The sequence below is a fragment of the Vombatus ursinus genome, unplaced genomic scaffold (assembly GCF_900497805.2).
Source record: "Vombatus ursinus unplaced genomic scaffold, bare-nosed wombat genome assembly UNPS02014830.1, whole genome shotgun sequence".
In the NCBI taxonomy this organism is placed as follows: Eukaryota; Metazoa; Chordata; class Mammalia; order Diprotodontia; family Vombatidae; genus Vombatus; species Vombatus ursinus.
Genome location: NW_020954608.1, coordinates 9,594,791 through 9,619,218, shown reverse-complemented (window position 1 = coordinate 9,619,218; position 24,428 = coordinate 9,594,791). Strand labels below are relative to the sequence as shown.

The 24,428-nt window shown below is 36.3% G+C and overlaps 1 protein-coding gene across 1 annotated transcript in view; it reads left to right on the top strand.

The window, feature by feature from the left end:
* Positions 1 to 24,428, top strand: part of PRKAR2B (protein kinase cAMP-dependent type II regulatory subunit beta) — a 147,269-nt gene that overhangs the window by 108,555 nt on the left and 14,286 nt on the right. Inside the window, exons 5-6 of the mRNA XM_027838645.1 lie at positions 16,943 to 17,049; positions 20,478 to 20,631. Coding sequence (XP_027694446.1) covers positions 16,943 to 17,049; positions 20,478 to 20,631 — 261 coding nt within the window. The remainder of the gene's footprint in view (positions 1 to 16,942; positions 17,050 to 20,477; positions 20,632 to 24,428) is intronic.

The window sequence follows — 24,428 nt, the reverse complement described above, 5'->3', positions numbered from 1 at the left end:
CCTGAAAGAAAGGTAAGATATAGTACAATAGCCAGCAGGAATGGTAGAAGGCAGTATTTTTAAGATAGAGGAGACTTATGTGTGTTTGTAGGCAGAAGGAAATCAAATATTTGAGAAGGCACTGAAGATTAAAGAGGAGGGGGCAATGTGATAGAGAAGATGGATAGGATGAAAGGCACATAAACTTACCATTAAACTTGGTGAAGAGAAGGGCTGCCTCTTCATCAGACACTTCAGGAAAAGAGCAAACAGATGATGTGGCGGGGTTGTGATGTGAGGGGGAGGGGCTGTTATATGGGACATGTGCCATATAGGGTAGAAAGGAGAACAGGGAGAGGATTCTGGGAAGATGGCGGAATAGGCTAGAAAATTCCAAGCTCTCTGAATTCCCTCCACAAACAAGACAAAACAGCACCTCAGGGTGAAAGTAGAGTAGCAAAAATAAACAAGAGTTGGAGCAGAAAAGTGATTCTCCTGGGACAACTGAAGATGATCCAAAGAAAAACCACAGGAGGAGGGTTAGCCTGGGTGAAGTGTAAACACCTCCAGGCTATCTCCACTGAAACAATGAACAACAAGCACAGGGGGCAGCTGGGTTGAGAGGCTGAGGGGACAGGATGGGGGATTATAGAAGGGTGTGTAGATTAATGGAATTCTCACCTCACAGACAGTGTGGGCACTCACACATCTGAATAGGGGAATACTAAAGGAACCTCTGATGAGAGGGATGCTAGGCCTGGGTAAGAAGGAATTAGCCTTGATTTTATTTTTCAGCAAAGAATGAAGCAAGGAGCTAAGCTGAGAAGGTGGAAGAGGGGGTGCTATGAGAGCCTTGAGAAGAAAAGAGGTTTGGAACAGCAATTATAGAGAGTAGCATGGAAAACCAATTAGGGAGAAGTAAAAGGATTGCTTTGCTGCAGCGAGAGCTTGGTTGAGATTAGCTAACTTAAATTTGTAATGGATTCAGTCAGTGAATTGCATGACTTCCTTGCCTTCCTTTCAGCATCACCTCAGGAGGAGCAGAGAAAACAGATAGTGAGATTAATCCAGAGTTGGAACTTGACATGGTGTAAGGGATAATAAGACAAGGGTACAAGTGATTTAAGAATAGTGTAGAGTTGAACTGGTTCACTAAGAGGTCAAGTTTGGGAAGGGAGGAGAGAGTAGCCAGAATAAGGGTGATAACCTAGCAAAGTACTAAGAGATTTTGGTTCAAGATGAGGACAAAGAACAGGTTTGGGGTAGGGGAATAAGACATAGGGGAAAATAGAATGATATGTGATTGTAATTAAAGTTCCAAGTTCCTGATCGTGAAAGCAGAACCCCTGTGGGTGTTGACAAGGTCAAAGGTGTTGGCCATCCTGTGAATATCTGAAGTGAAGCTGAGTCAGTTGAATAGATTAAAAAACTGCATAATGTCGTTGAGGGAGTATCAATATGTATATTGTAGTCCCCTAGAACATGGACAGGAGTTGGTGTGGAGAGGGAAACTGAGCTAGGCACTGATGTTATTGAGAAAGAATGGAGAATACCATGGAGTGTCAGTAGGTAATAGCCATCGGGATCAATATTGGGTGAAAACTTTAGATACAGTGAACTACAATCGAGGAGATATTTCTGAGTGACGGCCGTAAAAGAATCTGATAGCGGCAGCATCTCTAGAACTTATGAGTCAGAAGGTAGGAGAGAAGGTACAGACAGCAGGGTTGGTGCCTAATCTTACAGAGAGCCGTAAGATGGAACATTAGAGGAAGAGGCCTAAAATGAATGGAAGTTTGTAATTACATAGGATGTTCTAAAGGGTACGGTGGAAGCAAAAGGAAGATATGACGTGAGCCGTTGAAGGGGTAGGTTTAATGTAGGAGATGAGAAAACGGGCAGCAGGGGATGGAAAGAGGGCTTTGCCCTTTGTTAATCAGCATCACAGGGATGGAGAAGAGTAATGGAGTTGAGGGGATCAAGGTGAAGGAAAATTCCAGTTTTCCATAATGCCTGTTAGATTCCAGGATCACAGATTTAGCGCTGGAAGGAACCTTAAAGGTCATTTCACAAATGATGAAATTGAGGCTCCAAAATGTTATTTGCGCAAGGCCCCCAAACAACTTGGTAATAGAGCCAGGACTCAACCCTAGGTCCTCTCTGACTTCAAACCTAGCACTTTCTCCATAGCACTACAGTTGTAAGCTTCTGCAACGCAGGGACCATGTTGTATATCTTTGCCTCAAATATTTGTTAAGTGAATGAATCATAAGGAACTAAGTCCTAAGATATTGATGGATAATCACACTTCTAACCTTTCTAAAATATGAGTTAAGAATAAAGCTAAATTGGGGGCAGTTAAGTGGCACAGTGGATAGAGCACTGGCCCTGAAGTCAGGAGGACCTGAGTTCAAATCCAGCCTCAGAACAAACACTTGACACTTACTAGCTGTGTGACCCTGGGTAAGTCACTTAACCCCAATTGCCTTAAAAAGAAAAGAATAAAGCTAAATTAAAGAATATCTTGAATTATTCTTTTGTTTTAGTATGCATGTATATTCATATATGTTTATACTATTGTTTTGTAATTAAATGATCAGTTTTCTCTACCTGAAGGAAAAGTTTACTTTTTTTAATCTCGAGGTCCAAAATGAAAAGATTACTTCCAGTTCTAAAATACCCATGTGAATACTGTATAACCAAAACCCTAAGACAATCTTAGATCTGGGGAGTAGAAGACTGGATTGATTCTGTTTGGAGTGGACCTAGTCATCTTTGGCATGGAAGAGCTCTCAGTGATAGACTGATCCTACATTTTTGTCTGGGGATATGTATTATTTCTAAGGCCAATCTGCCTGTCCAGTTTTTAGCTAGCTCCTCCTCCTTGCCCCCAAATAATACCAAAGCCAATCAGAAGAGAGAATACAAGAATGGTAATCAACTATTCTGAATTTCTTTTCTAAGTTTAGAACTGTAGGAAATAAGCTTAAGTTGGAGAATGAATTCAAATCATACAAAGAAGACCTGCTTTTGTTGTGTTAAAAAATGGAAGAATTGACTATGGAGAAGCTGTACAATTGCCTCAGATTGACTTAAAAGCAGGATAAAATCTCACTTTTCTGGCATGGTAGTAATGATCTTGCTTAAAGGATGAATGAAACTACATGAAGGAGCGGGGAGGGTGGCAGAGTTCGATTAGATAGCATTAAAGATCCCTCCTACTCCTAGAATTCCATTAGTGTGAAGATATTAAGACAGTCATTTGTATCAAAAATAATAATAGTAATTTTGATTAACGTGATAATTTTCAACCTGATAAATGATGGCAATGGTTATATAGTTAGATACAGGGGTGAATACAGTAATAAGGCAGCCATCACATGAGGATTCTTTCTTAGGTCCTGTGGAATAGTGCAGCATACTAAATGACTATACTTAGTAAATCGGTGGAGCTTTCCCTGGGAATAAGAGCCAAAAAGCTCAGAAAGAGCCCAGCAAGAGAAAATGCTTTATTGGATCCAGATGTAAAAGTATTCTTTTTTTATTTAATATTTTGGTGGTATGTTAAACTTCATTTTTGTAATCTCCTTTGATTCCCACCCAATTGAAATTGTTGATTAAAATCTTTTTTTGTAACTAATCTATAGTACAATCAGATACCATGCCCATTTAAATGCTATAGCGTTGTCCCCGTCTGCAACGTCAGAAAGAGTTGAATGTCAGTTTGACTTTTCTGACACGCAGCTTGCTCTGTTCAAGGTGTTAAATTAATTTAATCTTCCTTGCCATTATAATTTTAACTATTTTAAAGGCTTTAAAAGACAAGAGTATTTGAACATTTGAAGCAATACAAAAGAGATATTTAAGGTCTCTTTCATCATGAAATTGAGAAGCTTACACAGAACTATCAAAGTCTTCCTGAACACTATCTTCCATCACAGGCATAAAAATTAGATTTTTAGGTTGTTTTTTTCTGAATGCTTTGAGAGAAAAAACATTTTATAAGAACATCCTTTTATTTTTTTAACCTTCTTTGTGGCAGGAAAGGGAAACTAAACCTTAACTGATTCCCCCAAAATCCCCCCCAAAAAAACTTTTTTCTTAACTAAAATAATTCATTCTAAAACCCAAGGAACTAAAAGTTTTGTGCTAAACTCATTTTTAGGCAATATTGCCCATGCTGTTTCAATCGTGCAATGACACAATAGTCTTTAATACTTTTATTTTCTTCTTAATAAGACAACAGCTTTTTTTCCCCACAATACCTTGCATACTATGGAGTACATTTTATCAGGTTCATTTAGTTTATATGCTTGGCTTTGCTTATTGTCCTACTAATTAGCAAAAAGAATGCTGCTAGATTTGTATTTATGGTTTCATTGGACTTTCTGAAGTCATTTTTCATCTTAAAAATCCTTGTCAGACTATGCCTCAGAACATTATTTGCTTAGAGTGCTGTGCATTCATATATTAGAGCACAGCATTCTGAAATGAATCTCTTTGAAGATTTTTTTCTCATGAATATTTCATTGCTGGACGCAGTAGGCAGTTTTTCTTTTTGCAATATTTTAAATTTGAGGTATACTGAAATAATTTTTTCGTTGCTCCATAAGATAGATTCTTTGTGTTAAAAGTAGAGTAAATTGTTGTTTTCAGATGAGTCAAAGAACCCTTTTACTTAGCTCTATTCAATTTGCATACTGTGGGAACAAGGAACTAAGAATACACTGTGGATTTCCTGCAGGAGTTGTCAGTCATTATGATAAACCCCAGTATATTAGATGTTTCCTAAGTTCTCTGCACTATATTCATAATTATGGGGAAATTAGAATTTGATTGACTATAAAGACATATGTCATATACTAAGACACTAAAGAGAAACACTAAGAAATGATTGTTTAGCATTTTACTTTTCTGGAATTGCTTTTTCAGGTATCCAAGTATGAACTCTCCAGATTATTGTATTCAGCTTAACAGATGCATCTAAGAGACATGTTATAACTAAGTAAATCCACAAATACCTTAAAACCCACAGTTTGGACCACTTCAAATCTGACATTTACAGGAGTTGCTAATAAACAAAAATAACTGATTTTACACCAACTTTAAATAGGGGGTGGAGAGGAAGAATATATTGATCTACAAATTATTTTTTTGCGTCTCATCTAATTTAAATTGAGAATCAGTGTAATACAGTAGGTAAAGACCAGCCTTAGAGTCAGCAAGACCTTTCAAATACTCCCTGTAACACATACTACCTGTATGACTGTGACCAAGTCACTTAATCTCCTTGTGCCCCATACAACTCTGTAAAACTACAAATTGCAGATCTGCATTGGTACAGGGAGGTTCTACCCTGAGTGTTCAACCATTCCAATGAAATCAGAAATCTGGACTAGTTATAAGAAGTCTCTAAGCCCAGCCTATCATCAGTGTGTTGAAAGAAAAAATGAAAAACTAAGGGAATGCATGCTGGGGTGATGTACAGCAGAAACCCTGTGTAACTTGAAATTGCTACGGTTCCTGTGAAGGTCTGGCAAGAACCCAGAAATGTTGGCCATTCGGACTCTGCTGATTCTGGAATCACATCCAGGCTAGTGTAACAAAACTAAGAGATAAACAGAGATGACATGAGATTACAACCTGTCCCTACTCAAAACTATAGTAATAATAATAATGATTATTATTATTATTAATAATAACTTGCATTTATAGTACACTTAAAGGTTTGCAAAGACCTTTACTTATTTCATCTAATTCTGATCAGCTTGACAGGGAGTGTATAGAGCAATTGGTGTTCCTTTGTGTTCTAGTACGGCAAGACGGAAAGATAGGTTGGAACAAAACAAAAATGCCAATATCCCACCCACTAGGAATGCTTCAGTGCAGACTGCACTAACCAAGAAAGTGGGCTAATTATGAATGTGCATGAAAAGAACTGAAGATGTAAATACTTTCATTATTTGTTAGTACTATATCATAACAAACCTGGAAAATGATCTTATTAGTCCAGGACTTAATAATTCGTTTGGTCAATGGTGCCATCAAGCAATCATATAAAAATACATTATCTTTAATCCTAGATTAGACAAAATAGATAAAATTTTAAAACTGCTAAAATCTGAAGAGGGAAAAATTGAAGACCCTAAAGTTATGGAAAATCATTACTTATTGCAAACTCCAGAAATGCCCAATGATGAACTGTATATCAAAAACAGTACCAATATCTCAAATGTTTTTGAAAAGGATATGGATACACTTAAGACTGGAAATCTGAAATCTGAAAAAACCACTTTTTATTTGGTGGCACAAATTCATCTAACAGGCTATCTATTCCAACAAAGAAGTTATTCAAAAAAGCTAGTATCTGTTACAACCATCTGTTATAATCATGAATGAATGTGTTCTCCCACAGTATTTAATGGAACATGTAGAAACATTTCAGGACCTACTCATTATAATATATGCAGCAACTTTTGCTATGGCAAGAATTGTAGGAGGAAAGTAGAGTTGTCAATGTACATCCCTAAGGATGGGCCACAAGCTCCATGGCAAACTAATCCAATAAATATTTATTAAGCACCTCCTATGTGCCAGGCACTGTGCTATACACTGGGGGTAGTTAATAAAAAGAAAGACAGTCCCTGGCATTGAGGAGCTCACAATCTGAAGGGGGAGACAGCACACAAAAGGTGGCAGGAAAGCAGAGTTGGGTGGGGAGACACCAGGGAGTACATGGCACAAGGGCATTTTGTTCCATGGAGTTGAAACCAGGCCGAGCAGCAGATGCCCCTAAACTAGCTGAGTTTACTTTCTGCCCTCTATAAAGGAAGGTAATGGGATGAAATTTGTACTCTGCCTTCTAGCCCTCCAATCAGAGAGGAAAGGAGGCTGAGGGAGGTGGTGTCAATCAAGGCTTGAATTAGCAACATGCTGATGAAATTACAAAGGATGAGCTTCTCCAGGGAGGGCCATACTGTTTCTTGGAGTTGAAACCAGACACGGCAGCAGATGAAAAGTGGAGTGAGCTGAGAGTACAGTTTCTGCCCTTTATAAATGAAGCCATTGGGAAGATTTCCGTACTCAGCAATTGAAAACAAAAGTCAGAAGGTTAAGGTGATACAAGGGCTCAGAGAAGCACCAGTAAGAAAATGAACAATTCAACATTTAAATCTTTACTATAGAGACTTGAGAAGTAAAGAAATTAGAGGCAAGCAACCCCATAGAAGGAAGATGTGGGAAATTTCAGGTTATTTATATATTTGCAAGAAGTCCAACATGATGAAAAAAGGGGATTGGGGAGTAGCTAGGTGGCGCAGTAGATAGGGCTCTGGCCTTGGGAGTCCAGAGAACCTGAGTTCAAATCCAGCGTCAGACACGTGACACTTACTAGCTGTGTGACCCTGGGCAAGTCACTTAACCACGATTGCCTCACCAAAAAAAAAAAAGAAAAAGAAAAAGGGGATTGGATCAAACGAGAAACAGAAAGCTTGTGCAGTTACCATAATGAAAAACAGACAGTTAAGCTGAGAGAAGTGATTAAAATTCTAGCTTCTCTGCAAACTGAAAAGATTTGTGGGGCCTGATTAGGTCTATAATTATTGACTGATACTCTTACACAATGACACGCAAGTTAATAGCAAAGTACTTTACCAGCTTCCTCTTAAATTCAAGCCTAATCTCACCTATCATGATAGAAGGAATCATATATGTAGTATTATAAGATGAAAACACTGGTAACTTCTCTAAAGATAACACGTTTGTATACTTTATATAAAGTATTCACAGCTATACCACTAACAAAATCTTCGGACACTTATTACAAAACAATATATTGGGTGAAGGGCAAAAAGGATGTGCAAGCAAGTCCCAGGGCTTATAAAAGATAACTTATATATTTGGTAATTATTGAACAAGCAACCCAAAAGCACCATAACATTAATACTAACTTGGTTGATTATCACAAAACCTTAGACTCAGTTCTGCACACACATCTTATTTATATACTGCAAATACACAAAATAGATCCGACTATACTGAGAATGCTAGAGTGTTTTGTATCTACATGGAAAGTTATTCTTTGTTTAAAATGTGAGACCAGGATAATAATGACAAGAATAATTGTTACAAAATATAGCATTTTTCAAGGAGACAGATTAAGCCCATCATGCTTCTGCCTAACCTTAAATTCATGATCATAATCATAGATTTAGAGCTGAAAGGGATAATAGAGATAACTCAATCCTGCCTACTCATTTTACAGATGAGAAAACTGAGGCCCAGAGAGGTGAAATGACTTAGGATCACACAGCTACTGAGTGTCTGAGGCAAAATTTGAACCCATATTCTTCTGACTGCAGGTCCAACATTCTGCTGATTATACCATGCTCTCTCTCAATTATCAGCCTTTCCTTATCTGTCCTAAATAGAACCAAGTATTGCTTCCACATTAAAAACAGAATCAAACTAAACCATCTTATTAATTGCTTGATGTACCTATACAACATCCAACTATATGAAAAATACATGAAAACTGAGAAACACGTTAAAAATAGTTCCGTCATCTTAGATCTTCTCCAGTGGTATCAAAATGTCATTTGGACGTAAAAGGTACAATTTTTTTTTCATCAGTACTCTTTTTTATTTAGTATTTTATTTTCCCTAGTTAATTATAAAAACAATTTTTAACATTTGTTTTTAAAACTTTGAGTTCCAGATTCTCTCTCTTCCTCCCTCCCACCCCCACCCCCCATTGAGAAAGCAAGCAAGTCGATATAGTTTATACATGTGTAGTCATGTAAAAAATATTCATCATAGCCATGTTATGAAAAAAATAGACAAAAAACTTAGGAAGAATAACTAAATTTTTAAAGAGTATGTTTCAATCTGTATTCAAACACCATCAGTTCTTTCTCTGGGGATGGAAAGCATTTTTCATCCTAAGTCCTTCATAGTAGCCTTGGATTGTTGTATTGCTGAGAATAGCTGAGTCATTCACAACTGATCATCTTACAATATTGCTGTTACTTTGTACACAGTACATTTAACTTTGCATTAGCCCATGCAAGTCTTTCCAGATTTTTCTGAGAGCATCCTGCCCATAACTTGGGTAGATTTCCCAATTGATGGGTATCCTCTCAATTTCTAATTCTTTACCCCCAGAAAAGAGCTGCTAAAAATATTTTTGTACTTATAGGTCCTTTTCCTTTTTGTTGTTTATCTCTTTTGAGATACAGACCTAGTAGTGGTATTGCTAGATCAAAGGGTATGCATGATTTTACAGCCCTTTGGGCATACTTCCAAATTCTCTGCAGAATGGTTGAATCATTTCACAACTCCAATAAAAGTGCATTAATGCCTCATTTTCCCACATCCCCTCCAATATTTGTCATTTACCTTTTCTCTCCTATTAGTCAATCTATGAAGTATGAAGTAGTACCTCAGAATTGTTTTAATTTGCATTTCTCCAATCAATAGTGAGTTAGAATATTTTTTTCATATGGCTATAGATAGCTTTGATTACTTCATCTGAAAACTGATCATATCTTTTGATCATTTATCAATTGGGGAAGGGCTTTATTTTTATAAATTTGACTCACTTCTCTATATGTTTGAGAAATGAGGCCTTTATCAGAGAAACTTGCTTCTAAAAGGCATAAATTATTAATGGATACCAAGGAAAGGAAATGATATAAAGCTTCAAACTGGAATCTGAAGATAACATTGAGCCAGTAGATGAAGGTAATCCCTACAAATATCTTGGTTTTCTCCAAGCAAGACACATTAAGCCTAAAGCTATCAATGAGAAGGCTATAACTAAATACATTAAGAAATGTATTGGTATCCTGAAATCAAAGCTGACTGGAAAGAACACATTTAAAATAACTAATACCTATGTGAAAGCAGTCTTAACCAAAATCATGTGACAAAAGAGGGTGAGGTATCTATCCTGCCTATTACTGAAGTTCAGCAAGGATGCTTTCAGTGAGCCTACAGAATATGAGTTTACATCCTATTACTTTAATTTGATTACAGAAAAGCAGGGGTTTTTGTCTACCTCTGCAATGGTCCACATAACATTAAATATAAAATAATAATACAGGATAGTAACTAGTTCCTGCACTTTTTATATCTAGACTCTTTCAAGCAAGAGAAGGCTTACATGATGATGTTGAAGATGATTATAATGTAACATCTGAGTTGATTAGCATATTTGGTAAAATAATGGCTATGGGCCAAATTGGCTTCGTGAAAGAGGGAAAAATTGTTCTACAGCCATACAGAAAGCACCCTTAGCCACAGCAAACCATTTTTACAGATATGTGGCATGGTTATATGGGGAATCAAGTGAGAGTGACAATGGCTTAGCATAAACCTATTACCTTTGTTAGAAAAAGAAGTAAATATCATGATTAGGATTATGGGAATGAGTAATATGCAAAGAAAAAACACTTTTAAATAATGGTCCATTGTTTAAAGTAAACTTTATTCTTCAGTAAAAAAATTATTATACCCCTTTTGTACTTTTCCCCTCTTCTTGAATTTGTTTATGTCACTGTTAGTTGGCATTTTCATTAGCAAGAGAACTTTGATTGATAGGGAATGTAAATTTTTAGGCAAGTGATATCATATCTTAGTTGTTGCTGTTTTTAAAAAGATAGATTTTAAATGGACCATGAACTATGAAGTGTGTGTGTGTGTGTGTGTGTGTTTAAACTACCAAAGGCAGAGTGTTTCAGACTTCTAGAGGTACTGTTCTCACTGTTCATGAAATCAAACAGGTATTATATTGGTGTAGAAGGTGGTGGTTGTTGTGGTTCGTCCATTGCTCTCAAAGAGGACCATGATATCAGGGAGGTGATGCCATGACATGCAAGTGAAGTGGATTTAAATGAGAGAGGGCTGTGCAAAGTCTTGTTGCTAAATCACTAGTCGTGATTTCCTAATAAGAAAAATATTCTAATATTTTCTAATAATAATTTAAGATGTTGCTAGATGGGAAGCAGGTCATGTAGTAGAAAGAACACTAAGAATGCTGATTTGTAGTCACAATCTCTGGGGTTCAAGTCTTGCCTTTAATAACTTACTGTCTATGAAACTTTGGACAAGTCACTTAATTTCCATGAACCTTACTTTTTTGATCTGTAAAACAGGAATAATAATACTTGTCCTATTTCTCTTGAAAATTAAGTGGGATAGTGTATGTGAAAATGCTGTGTAACCATAGGGAGTCATGTAGATTATTAATAATAGGAGATTTTTGAAAACTCAAAAACCTTTACAAGATCCTTAGGCAAGTCACTTACTTTTCTCTGGGTCTCAGGTGCCACATCTTAAAAATAAGGAAGTTAGACTAGAGTTATTTCTAAGGTGCCCTGTCGCTACAAATGCAGTGATCTTATAACTTCAGATGATGAAATGTCAGGCATCTCAACAAGTCAAAGGAATGGAAAGATATACTTTTGTGCATAGGGGCTTTTAAACATCCCTCAAACCACACCATAAAGGCAGCCTCCTATTTTTATATCCAGCTCTGTCCATTGGAATACTGTCTTGCCAGAGATTCTTGGATTTCTGTGACCCTACTGGAGCTCCATGAATAGAGGGTTTCATAACAATAAGAGAAGAAAAAGAAATTGAAGGTATTAGAACAGGCAAAGAAGAAACAAAGTTATCACTCTTTGCATATGATATGATGATATACTTAGAGAATCCTAGAGAATCAAGTAAAAAAATTACTTGAAATGATAAACAACTTTAGCAAAGTTGCAGGCTATAAAATAAACCCACATAAATCATCAGCATTTCTATGTATTACCAACAAAGCCCAGCAGCAAGAGATAGAAAGAGAAATTCCATTTAAACTTACTGTAGACGTTATAAAATATTTAGGAGTCTACCTCCCAAAAGAAATCCAGGAACTATATGAACACAATTACAAAACACTTTTCACAAAAATAAAGTCAGATCTAAATAATTGGAAAAACATCAGTTGCTCATGGGTAGGCCGAGCTAATATAGTAAAAATGACAATTCTACTTAAGCTAATTTATTTATCAGTACCATACCAATCAAACCACCAAAAAATTATTTTATAGAGTTAGAAAAAATAATAACAAGATTCATTTGGAAGAACATAAGATCCAGAATATCAAGGGAACTAATGAAAAGAAATACAGGGGAAGGTAGCCTGGCCATTCCAGATCTTAAGTTGTATTATAAATCAGCAATCATCAAAACTGCTTGGTACTAGCTAAGAAATAGAGTGGTGGATCAGTGGAATAGTTTAAGTATTCAAGACACAGTAGTTAATGACTATAGTAATCTATTATTTGATAAACCCAAAGACCCCAGCTTCTGGGATAAGAACTCACTCTTTGACAAAACTGCTGGGAAAACTGGAAAAGAGTATGGCAGAAACTAGGCATAGATCAAAATCTCATACCATATACCAAAAAGTCAAAATGGGTTCATGATTTAGATATAAAGACTGATACTATAAGCAAACTGGGAGAACAAGGAATAGTTTACCTATCAGATTTATGGAGAACAGAAGAATTCATGACCAAACAGGAGATAGAGAACATTACAAAAAAGCAAAATGGATAGCTTTGATTACATTAAACTGAAAAGTTTTTGCACAAAGCCAATGCAACCAAGATTAGAAGGAAGGTAGAAAATTGGGAAAGAATTTTTACAACCAATCTCTCTCATAAGGGCCTCATTTCTAAAATATATAGAGAATTAAGTCAAATTTATAAAAATACAAGTCATTCCTCAATTGATAAATGGTCAAAGGATATGAACAGGCAGTTCTCAGATGAAGAAATTAAAGCCTATATCTATAGTCATATGAAAAAATGTTCTAAATCACTATTGATTAGAGAAATGCAAATCAAAACAACTCTGAGGTACCACATCACAGCTATCAGATTGGCCAACATGACAAAACAGGAAAATGATAAATGTTGGAGATGTGGGAAAATTGGAACACTAATGCATTGTTGGTGGAGGTGTGAAATGATCCAGCCATTTTGGAGAGCAATTTGGAACTATGCCCGAAGGGCTATGTTCATACCCTTTGACCCAGCAATAGCACTTCTAGGGCTGTATCCCAGAGAGATCATACAAATGGAAAAAGGACCCACATGTACAAAATTATTTATAGCAGCTCTTTTTTGTGGTGGCAAAGAATTGGAAATTGAGAAGATGCCCATCAATTGGGGAATGGCTGAACAAGTTGTGGTATATGAATGTAATGGAATACTATTGTGCTATAAGAAATGATGAACAGGCTGACTTCAGAAAAACCTGGAAAGACTTGTATGGTCTGATGCTGAGTGAAGTGAACAGAACCAGGAGAACGTTGTACACAGTAACAACCACATTGTGCAATGGCTAATATTGATAGACTTAACCCTTCTCAGCAATACAAGGATCTAAGACATCTCCAAAGGCCTTATGATGGAAAATGCTATCCACGTCCAAAGAAAGAACTATGGAGTTTGAATGCAGATCGAAGCATACTATTTGCTATTTTTTCTTCTTCTGATGTGTTTTGTTTTTTCTTTCTGGTGGTTCCTCCTATTGGCTCTAATTCTTACTTACAACATCAGTAATGTGAAAATATGTTTAATAGGAATGTATATGTATAGCCTATATCAGATTGCACGCTGTTTTGAGGAGGGAGGTGCGGAGGGTGAGGAAGAAAAATTTGAAGCTCAGAAACTTATGGAAGTGATTGTTGATAATTCAAAATAAATTATTTTTTTAAAAAATAGGAGGGTGTCAGAGTTGATCAGTCTTATGTGTAGCCTAAAGATGGCCACCCCTCAGCCTGCTACTTGTCACCATATTCATTTTATCATCCTGAGTTAGAAGGCAATCATGTGCTATATTTGGGTATTTCCTTATTACTAAAACTACAATCTTTCATTAATCAAGCTCTGAGCCTGCATCCCAGTTTCTTAAATATGCCTTATTTAATAAATTGAGGAAAGCTTTTTCCATAGCAGTTGTTCTCCAATCTCTCTCTCATTCCCTCTCTCCTTCCTATCTCTTCCTCCTTTTTTCTCTCTCCTTCTTTCCTTCTCTTCCTCCCTCCCCCTCTCCCTTTTTTCCATCTCTTCTTAAATAAATATAAATTCTGTTGTTGATACATGATATGGGTAAGAAGTAATAAAGTTTCAGTTTTGACCATCACTGCTCTTTTTGACTTCTCATTTCTGCGACATAATCCCATCATTCAGCATTCAAGATAGCACTCAAAAGTCTCTCAAGGGTTCTCTTCTGATGTATTCAATGTAAAGGTTAAACTCAGATCTCTCAGGGAGTAAGTTCTTTCATTCTGTTCTCTCATAGTCCCTCTTGATCCATGAGCTGCTCTCCTGAACAACATTTAAACTCAAGTGTCTACACAGACTCTCCATGGAATGACAATTAAAGTGTATCTTCACAGATGCAATTAAAACTAATTTTCTTTACAGATGACAGTTAAAGCTCATTTTCTTTACAGATGATAATTAAAACTCTCCATCTCTTCCCATACTCCTCTAGTAATGACTTAAATTGTTAGTGTTTGAGATTCATAAGCCTCTTAAAGATACAACAACACTGTATATCATATGAGAAAGGTTATTGAAGCTCTTGTTACATTAGTAAAAGGTGTGACATAAAAGCTTGATATTTTTTCCAAATCATATTAAAAGTAAATAAGACTTAGAGTTCCTTTGCTTTTTTCCCCCTGGCTTAGGTTTTCATCATCCTTTTTAAAGTAACTTTTGTTTACTGTCACTAAATGTTTCAAATGTCCTTGATTTTAAACATTGGCATTTACAGTACATTCTCAAACTTTATAGTAATTACATCTGAAAAAGAAATCAGAGTTGGAACATCTTGAATTATTTTTTAAAAGCAATTTATGTGTTTGCTGTTTAGTAAGTGACATCGTTACAATGCAGTTACCATGAGATAGAATCTTTAGGCATTGCTGAAGTGGCTCCAGGAAAGGCACCCCAGTTCTTTCAAGAATGGAGCTTGCATAACTAAAAGGTTTCATGAGCTACACTCACCATTCCCTCTGACTCCCTTATCCGAATCGTTTCTCTATAGCCACCAATGAACAAAGAAAAGATTTGCAAACATTTTTGTGATGAACTTTATTCTTTCAAGGCTGTGGAGCCACCCCATTCAGACTACAGCATGATAGCCTCATGTGTATATAAAGGAAGTGTAAATGGCACAAGCAGAGATGGAAAAAGCAGCTGGATTGCCTCCCCTCCCCAACCCTAGCTAGTCATTTAGATATGAGGAGATAATACATTGTGTCCTCTTTGGACCATATCATAGAGTCATATAGGGACTCCAATTAGACAAGGCCTGGAAGTGGTTCTGTTAGGTCTTGATGATCTTAACAGAAGAATGGAAAGGGGAAGAGGCATACATTAGGGGAGGGGGGAAAGCGATAGTGAAAGGAAAGTTAAGGAAAACTATCTCACATAATTAGAGTACTCAAAGAGACATCTATACAAAGAGGAGAGATGAGGAGGAGAAGCTAACACTTGAACCTCATTCTCATCTGACCTGGTCCAAAGCAGGAGAGAGAGAGAGAGAGAGAGAGAGAGAGAGAGAGAGAGAGAGAGAGAGAGAGAGAGAGAAAGAGAAGGAGGGAAATGCATTTCACTCAACAGAGAAATGGGAGAGAAAGGGGAGAAGGAAGAATGGGAAATAAGAAGGAATATAGATTAAGTGAGGAATTAGTCCTAAACAAACAACCAACAAAAAAACCCCAGTGTTTGAATTACATCTGTCATAGTGGATATGTGTGCACGTCTGCGTAAGTTAGGGTTATGGTTTGGGTTAGGAGAACTTATGTACATACACATACAGAAATGATAATGTTCAGGATCAGTAAATAAATTCACTAAGCACATATGCAACTTCCTGGGTAAATCTAGAGGTGTTAACAGGAGAATTTTTTTTAATGGTCTTCCATATTGGCAAGCAAGAATATTATTTGATGGCATCTTTTTAAAAAAACAAACAGGTAGTTTCTCGTTAAATGAGTTCATTCATTTAGGTGTTGTCATTCTATACGCTACATGGTAGTTTGGGGATTGGTATTTTATTATATGTAAAACACAGAGGTGAGCGTTCAATTTAACAAGAATTTATTAAGCACTTACTATGCACCAGGCACTGTACTAGGAACAAATGGGACAGCCTTCACTGTCAAAAGACTTACGTTCTACTGAGGGGAACAACATATACACTGATACATAAGCAAACAATATATTCGAAATATAAAGTGATTTTTGAAAGGGAGAACTAAAAGTTCAGGAAAAGTTCCTTGTAGAAGGTGGCAGAGAAGCAAAATTTTGGAGGAACTTCAAGCTACCAAGATTAAAAGATTCCAGGCAGTAGGAGATGTCGGGTCATGTAGAAGTTACAGAAAAGTAGGCCTTATTGGCTGGAATGCAAAGATTGTGGAAAGGGTAATGTGTAGTTAGCCTAGGAAGATAAGATGGAGCCAGATTGGGAAAAGCATTAAAGGTCCCATAAATGAGCTCATATTTGATCCTAGAAGCAATAATGTTCGGGAGCCACGAAGGCTTCTTGAGCAAGAGAATGGCATGGTCAGACCTGTACATGAGGATCATTCTGAATGTAAGCCTGTATTTTTATGTTCATTTCAATATTAGCTATCCAAAGGGATATAAAAAGTTGTTTTGCTGGTTACTTTTGGGCTTTAATGTATTTTTCTTCTAATACTACTAAAAATAACAGTGATGCTCTGTTGCCATTTTTCTTTGCTCTGTATACTCTTGATATATAAATATAAATCTTTCAGTAGTTTGTTTTGTAAGGGGTTTTGTACAAACCTGTGACTTCACAGGCTTACATATATCTGCAAAACAATTTTGTAAAGATTATATGTTGTGGTTTTTTTGCATTAAAAAAATAGGAGCAGATGTCTCAAGTATTGGATGCAATGTTTGAAAAGCTGGTGAAAAAAGGAGAGCATGTAATCGATCAAGGGGATGATGGTGACAACTTTTATGTAATTGACAGGTAAGTTATAACCATGGCACTGACATTTTTTTAAAACCCTTTATGTAAAAAGCTCATTTTTAATGGTCATTTGGCAAGCTGGTCCATAGTAGTTACTAATACTTCTTTATTATAACCTTATAGTATAAACAGTCACTGAACAAAATCACACTTATTCTAACAAGTAAATAAAATAGACTTTGAGACAGAACCATTTAATTATATATTTATTTGCAGGTTATCAAAAAACTTAATTATCAATCAACCAACAAGTATATATGTGACAGGCTAGTGTATCTTTTATGTACTAGTTCCAGTTCTAGGCAATAACATACAAAGACAGTCCTTCCACTCAGGAGATTGTTGTTTTGGGTCAAACTGCATATATACATGTGTCAGAACAAAGTGTATACAAGGCAAATACATGGAAATTCCAAGGGGCCTTAGTAGATTTGGAAATCAGGAATGGAATCATATAGGAGGTGAACCTTGCACTGAGTTCCGAAGGGACCTTGGAAGCCTAAGAAGAGAATGCATTCCCATCAGGAGAGTAGCAAAAGCTGGAATATTGTGTACAAGGAATTCCAAGTCGGCCAGAGTGAATGGAACATAACATGTGTAAAGGAAAAAGACATGCAATAACCCTGGAAAGAACTTTAAATGCCAACCAGAGGGGTTTGTTTTTCATCCTAGAAACAGTAGGGAACCATGGGAGTTAAATGCTTAGTGTCATGGTCAGTCCTGTGCTTTAGGATTACTGTAGTGGTACATTTTTTATTTATCATTTAAATAATAGTTTACATTTTCATTGCACTTCCAGTTTACCCCATGCTTGATGTACATTATCTTATTTTTCCTTTCAGATATTCCTGTGAGATAGGTCTTCTAGGTATTACACCTTCCTACTGGTGAGGAAGCTAAATGTCTACAAAGGTCGTGATGTGTTTAAGGTGACATAGGGAAATTAGTAACAGAACTGGAACTTTGGGGTTCTGACTTACTCATTAGAAGCATATTTTCAAAGCTGAACAACAAGCATACTCCAGAGTTTGATTTTTTTAAAGTTCATATTAGTGATAGTTGCACTATGTTTTATATCTGTTTGATCCCACAGCATAGCAGGGCAGTATGGAGAAAGTAGTATTTATAAATGGTTCGGTAAGGAAAATGAGATATGCAGAGGACCTGTTTTGCCTATAGTATAAACAGATCTGTATCCTTTTCTGACAATGTTTTAATTTATCTACTTTATTTTTAAAACCTCCATGTAAAAACAGCAGCTTAATTGAAAAATCATATGTGTAGATTATAGAAAGCAATTTAGGATTAAAATGTAACTGCTTTTCCAAGCCCCAAAACATCATTGTGAAACTAAATCTTTGAAAAATTAACTTCTTCATAGAAATGTGTCTTATCAGGTATGGTTAAATAAGCTCTAGTCTTGAGCAAGTAAAAAGAAATTGGTAAGGGGTACTTACCAAATAGTATATTTCTACTATTTAAAAAACAAGCAAAACTCAACAAAGCATGCAGAATGGTAAGGCAGGATTATTAGCCCAAGCACAGTTTGCCTCTAAGCCTTTTTTAGGTAAACAGATTTGCTTCTCTGAGCAAATTGTGGTGAGTGGTACTGAATTAAAGACATCCTAATGTTTGTCACTCACAAGCCCTCTCTCATTAGGCCATACTGTGCAGAAATGTGCCTATTAGACCTCTCATATTCCTCTGTTTCCTGTGGTTTTATTTTTTGAGATAAAATATGTAGGTGAGGGTAGTAAGTTATATAAACAAATAATCATCTGATGTGACATGCTCTTTGAGTTATATCTCCTGCAATAGTCAAGAATTTGCACAAATTCACACATACACACATACTCATGTGACCAGTAGTACACATTTACAAGCTGTCTGGTCCATATTTGGATCCAACCAGTGATATTACTGTCATTAATAACATGCACTAATGTACTGAGCTTAAATCAGACAATATTTATGGTAGTAGCAATAGGAAAATAGTATATGCTTGTTTTTACTGGGTAAGTAATAATAAGAATAGCTGCCTTTTATTTGCTTAGCACTGGGAACTTTTCCAGAGTGTTTTTATTTCTGTTTGACCTGTAAAACATCCTTATGAGGTAAGTGTTCAGTTTGACAGATTAAAAAAAAAAACTGAAGTAAAGAGAGTCTTACACTTATCACACTACCATTAATGATTCACACAGCTGAGATGAGAATCAATTCTGGGAATCCTGGTTTTAGTTATTTTGACCAGACCATGCTTCATGGATCGCTAATATCAGAGTGATATATTGTTCCACGTGTTTTAATTCAGTTACTTACTTCTCTCCTGGTAGTTATACTGGTATATGCCACTCTGCTTAAAAGTTAGAAAACTTTATTTTACTTCAAAAGAGAAGAATGTGGTTAGATTTAAATAAAACAGGTAGCATGAATAATTATTCAGTATTAACTGGTATCTCTGAAAGGTTCAGTTGTCATTAAATTATGAAAACAAATTATTCCCTTCTCTTCCCAACCACCCATTTTCATTTTACATGTTCCTTTCTCTTTCTAATCGTTTCTCATCTGTAATCCTTATTTCCCTGAAGTTTATTTTTCAGGGATCCCTGGGTTTTTTATTTTCTTTAGGGTATAGCTACATTTTAGCAGAAGAAATCCTTTCACACCTGCATTCACATATGCTCAAGTAGGTCCTAAAACAGTGTTCTTGCCAATAAAATGCGGGTGTGTGGGAAGACACTCACACACACAAAATGTAGTTTATATAAATACAGATTGTAGGCTGCGCAAAGTACCCTGAGATGCAAATTCATTTCTGTTGAATCTTATTTGTATAGAAGAGGAAGGCAAATTAGAAGACAGGCACAAACAAAAGACATAGAACATGAACATCATCATAATCTAACAGTAGATTAGGCATTTTTTAATTTAATTTTAATTTAATTAAATTTTTAAATTTAAAGCTTAATCTTCATTTCTAGCCCTTTATATTTTGAGGAACTTTAGATGATAAGTAGCATCTCAAACATCTCATACTTTGTGACAGGTTCTAGCCTCAAAGCTACAGTTGCATCTATAATCACATTTGGCTGCTTTTTGTTGTTGTTGTTAATTTTGTGCCCCCCTAAAAAAAATTGTTCAATTTATAGCTCATTTTGCCCACCAGATATGCCTGTCATCCTTGGTTAGTCAATTTATGTGCATCTTCTAAAATTGTAGAGAAACTCTTGCACTTGACTTATCCATAATGGGTAAACTTTGACACGCGCAGTAGCCTTTGGCAACTCAATACCACTTTAGCCAGTTACAAACACCTTTTAACATTAGAGGGAAAGATGGAGATTTACTGTACAGAACTCTTTTTTGTACTCATTTATTATGATGAGATTTTGTTTATATCATTTTAACTTTAATTTTTTATCTAACAGAGGCACTTATGATATTTATGTAAAGTGTGATGGTGTCGGAAGGTGTGTTGGTAACTATGATAACCGTGGAAGCTTTGGTGAATTGGCCTTAATGTACAATACACCCAGAGCAGCTACAATCACTGCTACCTCTCCTGGTGCTCTGTGGGGTTTGGTGAGTGATATTTATTGCGGCGATTATCAGAAAACCTGTTTAATCAGCATTATCCATGAATAATAGATAAATGTTAGGGTAGCTAGATGGTGCAGTGGATAGAGCGCTGGGTCTGGATTCAGGAGGACTCCAGATACTTACTATCTGTGTGACCCTGGGGTGACTCATTTGATCTTGTTTGCCTCTGAGCTGGAGAAAGAAATGGCAAAGCACTCCATATAACCCCAAATGGGGTTACAAAGAGTCAGACACAACTGCAACAACTAACCAACCACAACAAATGGATACATGGAGTTCTTTTTTTTAAGTTTTTTTTTCTTTTTTTTAAGTTTTAACTCTTTATCAGTAGACTTTGCAGGATCACAACATCTCAGACTTGGAAGGGACCTCAGAGGATTTCTGGTGTAACCCATGCTTCAGAAATCCTCTCTCTTCAGTGTCTAACCTCTGTCTATTGCCTCTAGTTCTGCCCTTTGCCACCATGTAGAATATTTCATTTCTCTTCCATGGGACAGCCCTTCAGATACTTGATGTTATCTTTGATTAAGCCTAAATACTTCTAGTCCCTTCAGCTGATCCTCATGGCCCATGAACTCTAGGCCCTTCACATCCCAGCCTTATTAATGTCCTTCCTAAAATGCGGTACCCTGAACCCAGCTCAGAATTCTAGATGTGGTCTGACCAGGGCAGAATACAGCTGGACTCTTCCCTCTCTCATTCTTAACAGGATTCCTCTATTAATGAAGTTTAAGAATGAATTAGCATTTTTGATTGGCTCATCATGCTGTTGATTCATATTGAGTTTGCAATCCAGTAAAACCCCTAGGTCTTTTGCACTAGTATCTAACCCTCCTTGCCTCATCAGCTCTGCTACCTGAGTCCTTTGTCTGTTTTAGACCCAAGTTTCTCACCTGAAAATGAGGGAGTTGGACCAGATTGTCTTTCAGCTCTTTTCCAGCTCTAAATCTGTATTCTTATATCTCTAAATCTGATCTTGTACTTGAAAAACTTTTTTAACCCAAATGTAAGTCTTTACATTTATTCCTGTTCAGTGTCATTTCATTAAATGTGGTACAATGTTCTAGCCTGTACACTTTGGAATTCTGATTCTGTCATACAATGTGTTAACTACCCCTAAATGTATTAACTACCCCTCCTTTATTTTGAATTATTAATAACTTAATAATATTTATTGATCACCTGCTCAATAGAATATAGCATTATTAGATGCCAGACTAGGTGGTGCAGTGGATATATAGCTAAGTAGAAATCCTGTCCAAGTAGCTGTGTTACCCTAGGCGAGGGCATTTAGCCTTTCAGTGTCTGATTTCCTCATTGGTAACAGAAGGGGGTTGGCTTGGTTTTAGCTCTAAATCTATGTACCTATTACCCTAGGTTGGTGAGTTGAATTCTGTACCCTAACATCTCCCCTTTCTTTGTATCCTCCTTTCCTATTCCCACTTTAGCAATTAGGATGCAACTGGGCATACCATCTTTGGGCAGTATTCCATGCTGCAAAATAATTACTTTCCTCTAACATTTGTACCTCCCACCACTCAATTCTTCCCATTTCCTTTGTACCCTTAGTGATAAAAGAAAGTGTGTCAGAGGAATTGGAAATGCTGTAATGACTGTCCAGTGCATTCATATTCGAAAAGAAAGAAGTCCTATAGAAAACTTTTGCATTGATAATAGTAGAATTTTATGCCATGCAGCATTGAAGGGTGCCTTCCCCATGTTTTTCAAATCCTACCTGGAAGGCAATTCTCCCTACACATAAGGCCTGCCTCTGTCCAATACGTATTTTGAGGGCAATGTTTACATATGTTTTTGAAATTTAGATGAAGTTAAAAAGGACTTCTTTGGTAGTTTCTGAGAATTCTTATCTTTAAGGAGTGTAGATATTCTGTCCCTATCAGGACACTATTGATCACAACTCTAGATCAATAATTTCTTGAAATTAGAACCTTTATTTTAAGTTATAAAAGAAAAATTGAACCTACTTAATGGGAAGAAGGACATCATTATCTCAAATCTGCTCTAAATATTAAATGTATTGTAAAAAGGAAACTGAGGGGAATAGTTTTATTTGTTTTCAAACTGGGAATATAATGTGGAGAAAATGATGCTAATGGTATAAGAAGGAAAATGTTATAAAATCGAATCATTTGGGTCAAGTATAAAAACAGGGCCAAGGAAACTTCTTTCATTTAATCAGTAGGATCAGCTTGGTTTTGAAGGTAGGTTTTCTCCTCAGGAAAATTTTCAACTTCGGTGAAAACTTTAAATGGCTAATATAGAAATATGTTTTGCATGTCTTCACATGTATAATGGGTATCATATTCTCAATCAGGGTGGGGAGGGGCTGGAAGGAGAGAATTTGGAACTCAAAAAAAATTTTTAAAGAATTTTTTAAAAGGAAACTTCAGTTGACTATTAAGGCTAACCATTCCCTGTTCTGTGTGCTAGGCATTTCCAGAGAAGCACTGCTTCAAGCCCCTAGAATACGATTTAGGCAAGTCATAGTCATACATATGAAATATATGCTTTTATGTGTACAGACATGTATTTGTTTTTGTTTTTGGTGAGGGCAATTGGGGTTAAGTGACTTGCCCAGAGTCACACAGGTAGTGAGTGTTATGTGTCTGAGACCGAATTTGAGCTCAGGTCCTCCTGACTTCAGGGTCGGTGCTCTATCCACTGCGCCACCTAGCTGCCCCTAGACATGTATTTTTAAGATTGGTTTGTCAGCTGTGAATCGCTTATGATAACCACCTCACTGTGCTATGTACAAAGCATAAAATGTTTTTAAATAACCAAAAAGTAATTAGTACCAGAAGCTTGGTTAATGTGCAGCTTTCTCAGGAAAGACACATTTAAAAACCAGAATTTTGCATTTAAAATTGAAAGTCAGACCAGGATAAAAACAATGACAGTTTTGTCAAGGACACCCTGTGTAGAAAAAATGGCCTCCCGTGATAAACAAAAATTTGAAAATTGTTAGCAGCAATACATTAGCTGCTCTCAAATGTTATATGCTGTTTTCTATAGAGAGAGGCAATTTGTAAGATGACCAGGGTCCACAGCATCTAGCTGAGAATTTTACGAACAAAATATGATCAATATTCTGGATTCTGTAGGCTGTGGAACACTGGTATCCAGTGTCTCCTGAGACTCAAACCATTTAGGAGCCAGTTTGTTTCATGAGCTACATCTTTGGCATAGTCTTTGTGCCGTAACAACAATTTATTTATCAGTTGAGTTAATGCAGATCTAAGGTATGTAGAGAGGTTCATGGAACTAAAGCAGAAAGCAATCTCAGAAGCCATCTGGTCCATTTCCCTCCTTTCATAAATGAGTAAAGTGAGACCCAAGGAGGTTAAGTGATTCAGCCAAGGTCACACAGGTCACCAAAACATTCAGAAACTAGGCCTCTGACTTCAGGTGCAGTGCTCTTTTACATAACTAACAAATGTTAAGATAGTTTTATTTTAAAATTTAAATAACACTTTGAGAAATTTGTTCATGGCCAGTAAAATTTATAGCAAAATATTTTTGAAGAGATGTTTTTTAGTTGTTGTTTTCCTTTGTAATTTATTTTAAGTGTGATTCTACAGTTTGAGGTATTTTATAATGTAGATAAGGAAGAAGTCTGACCCTTCCATCTCTGAACCTTGTGATCCAATGGTGAAACATTGGAAGGCTGTATCCTAAGTGGAAAAAAAAGTTGTAATTTCTGTGCCTCTAGAAGTCTTAAAATAAAGAAAATAACCATATGTCTTAGACTTAACTATGAA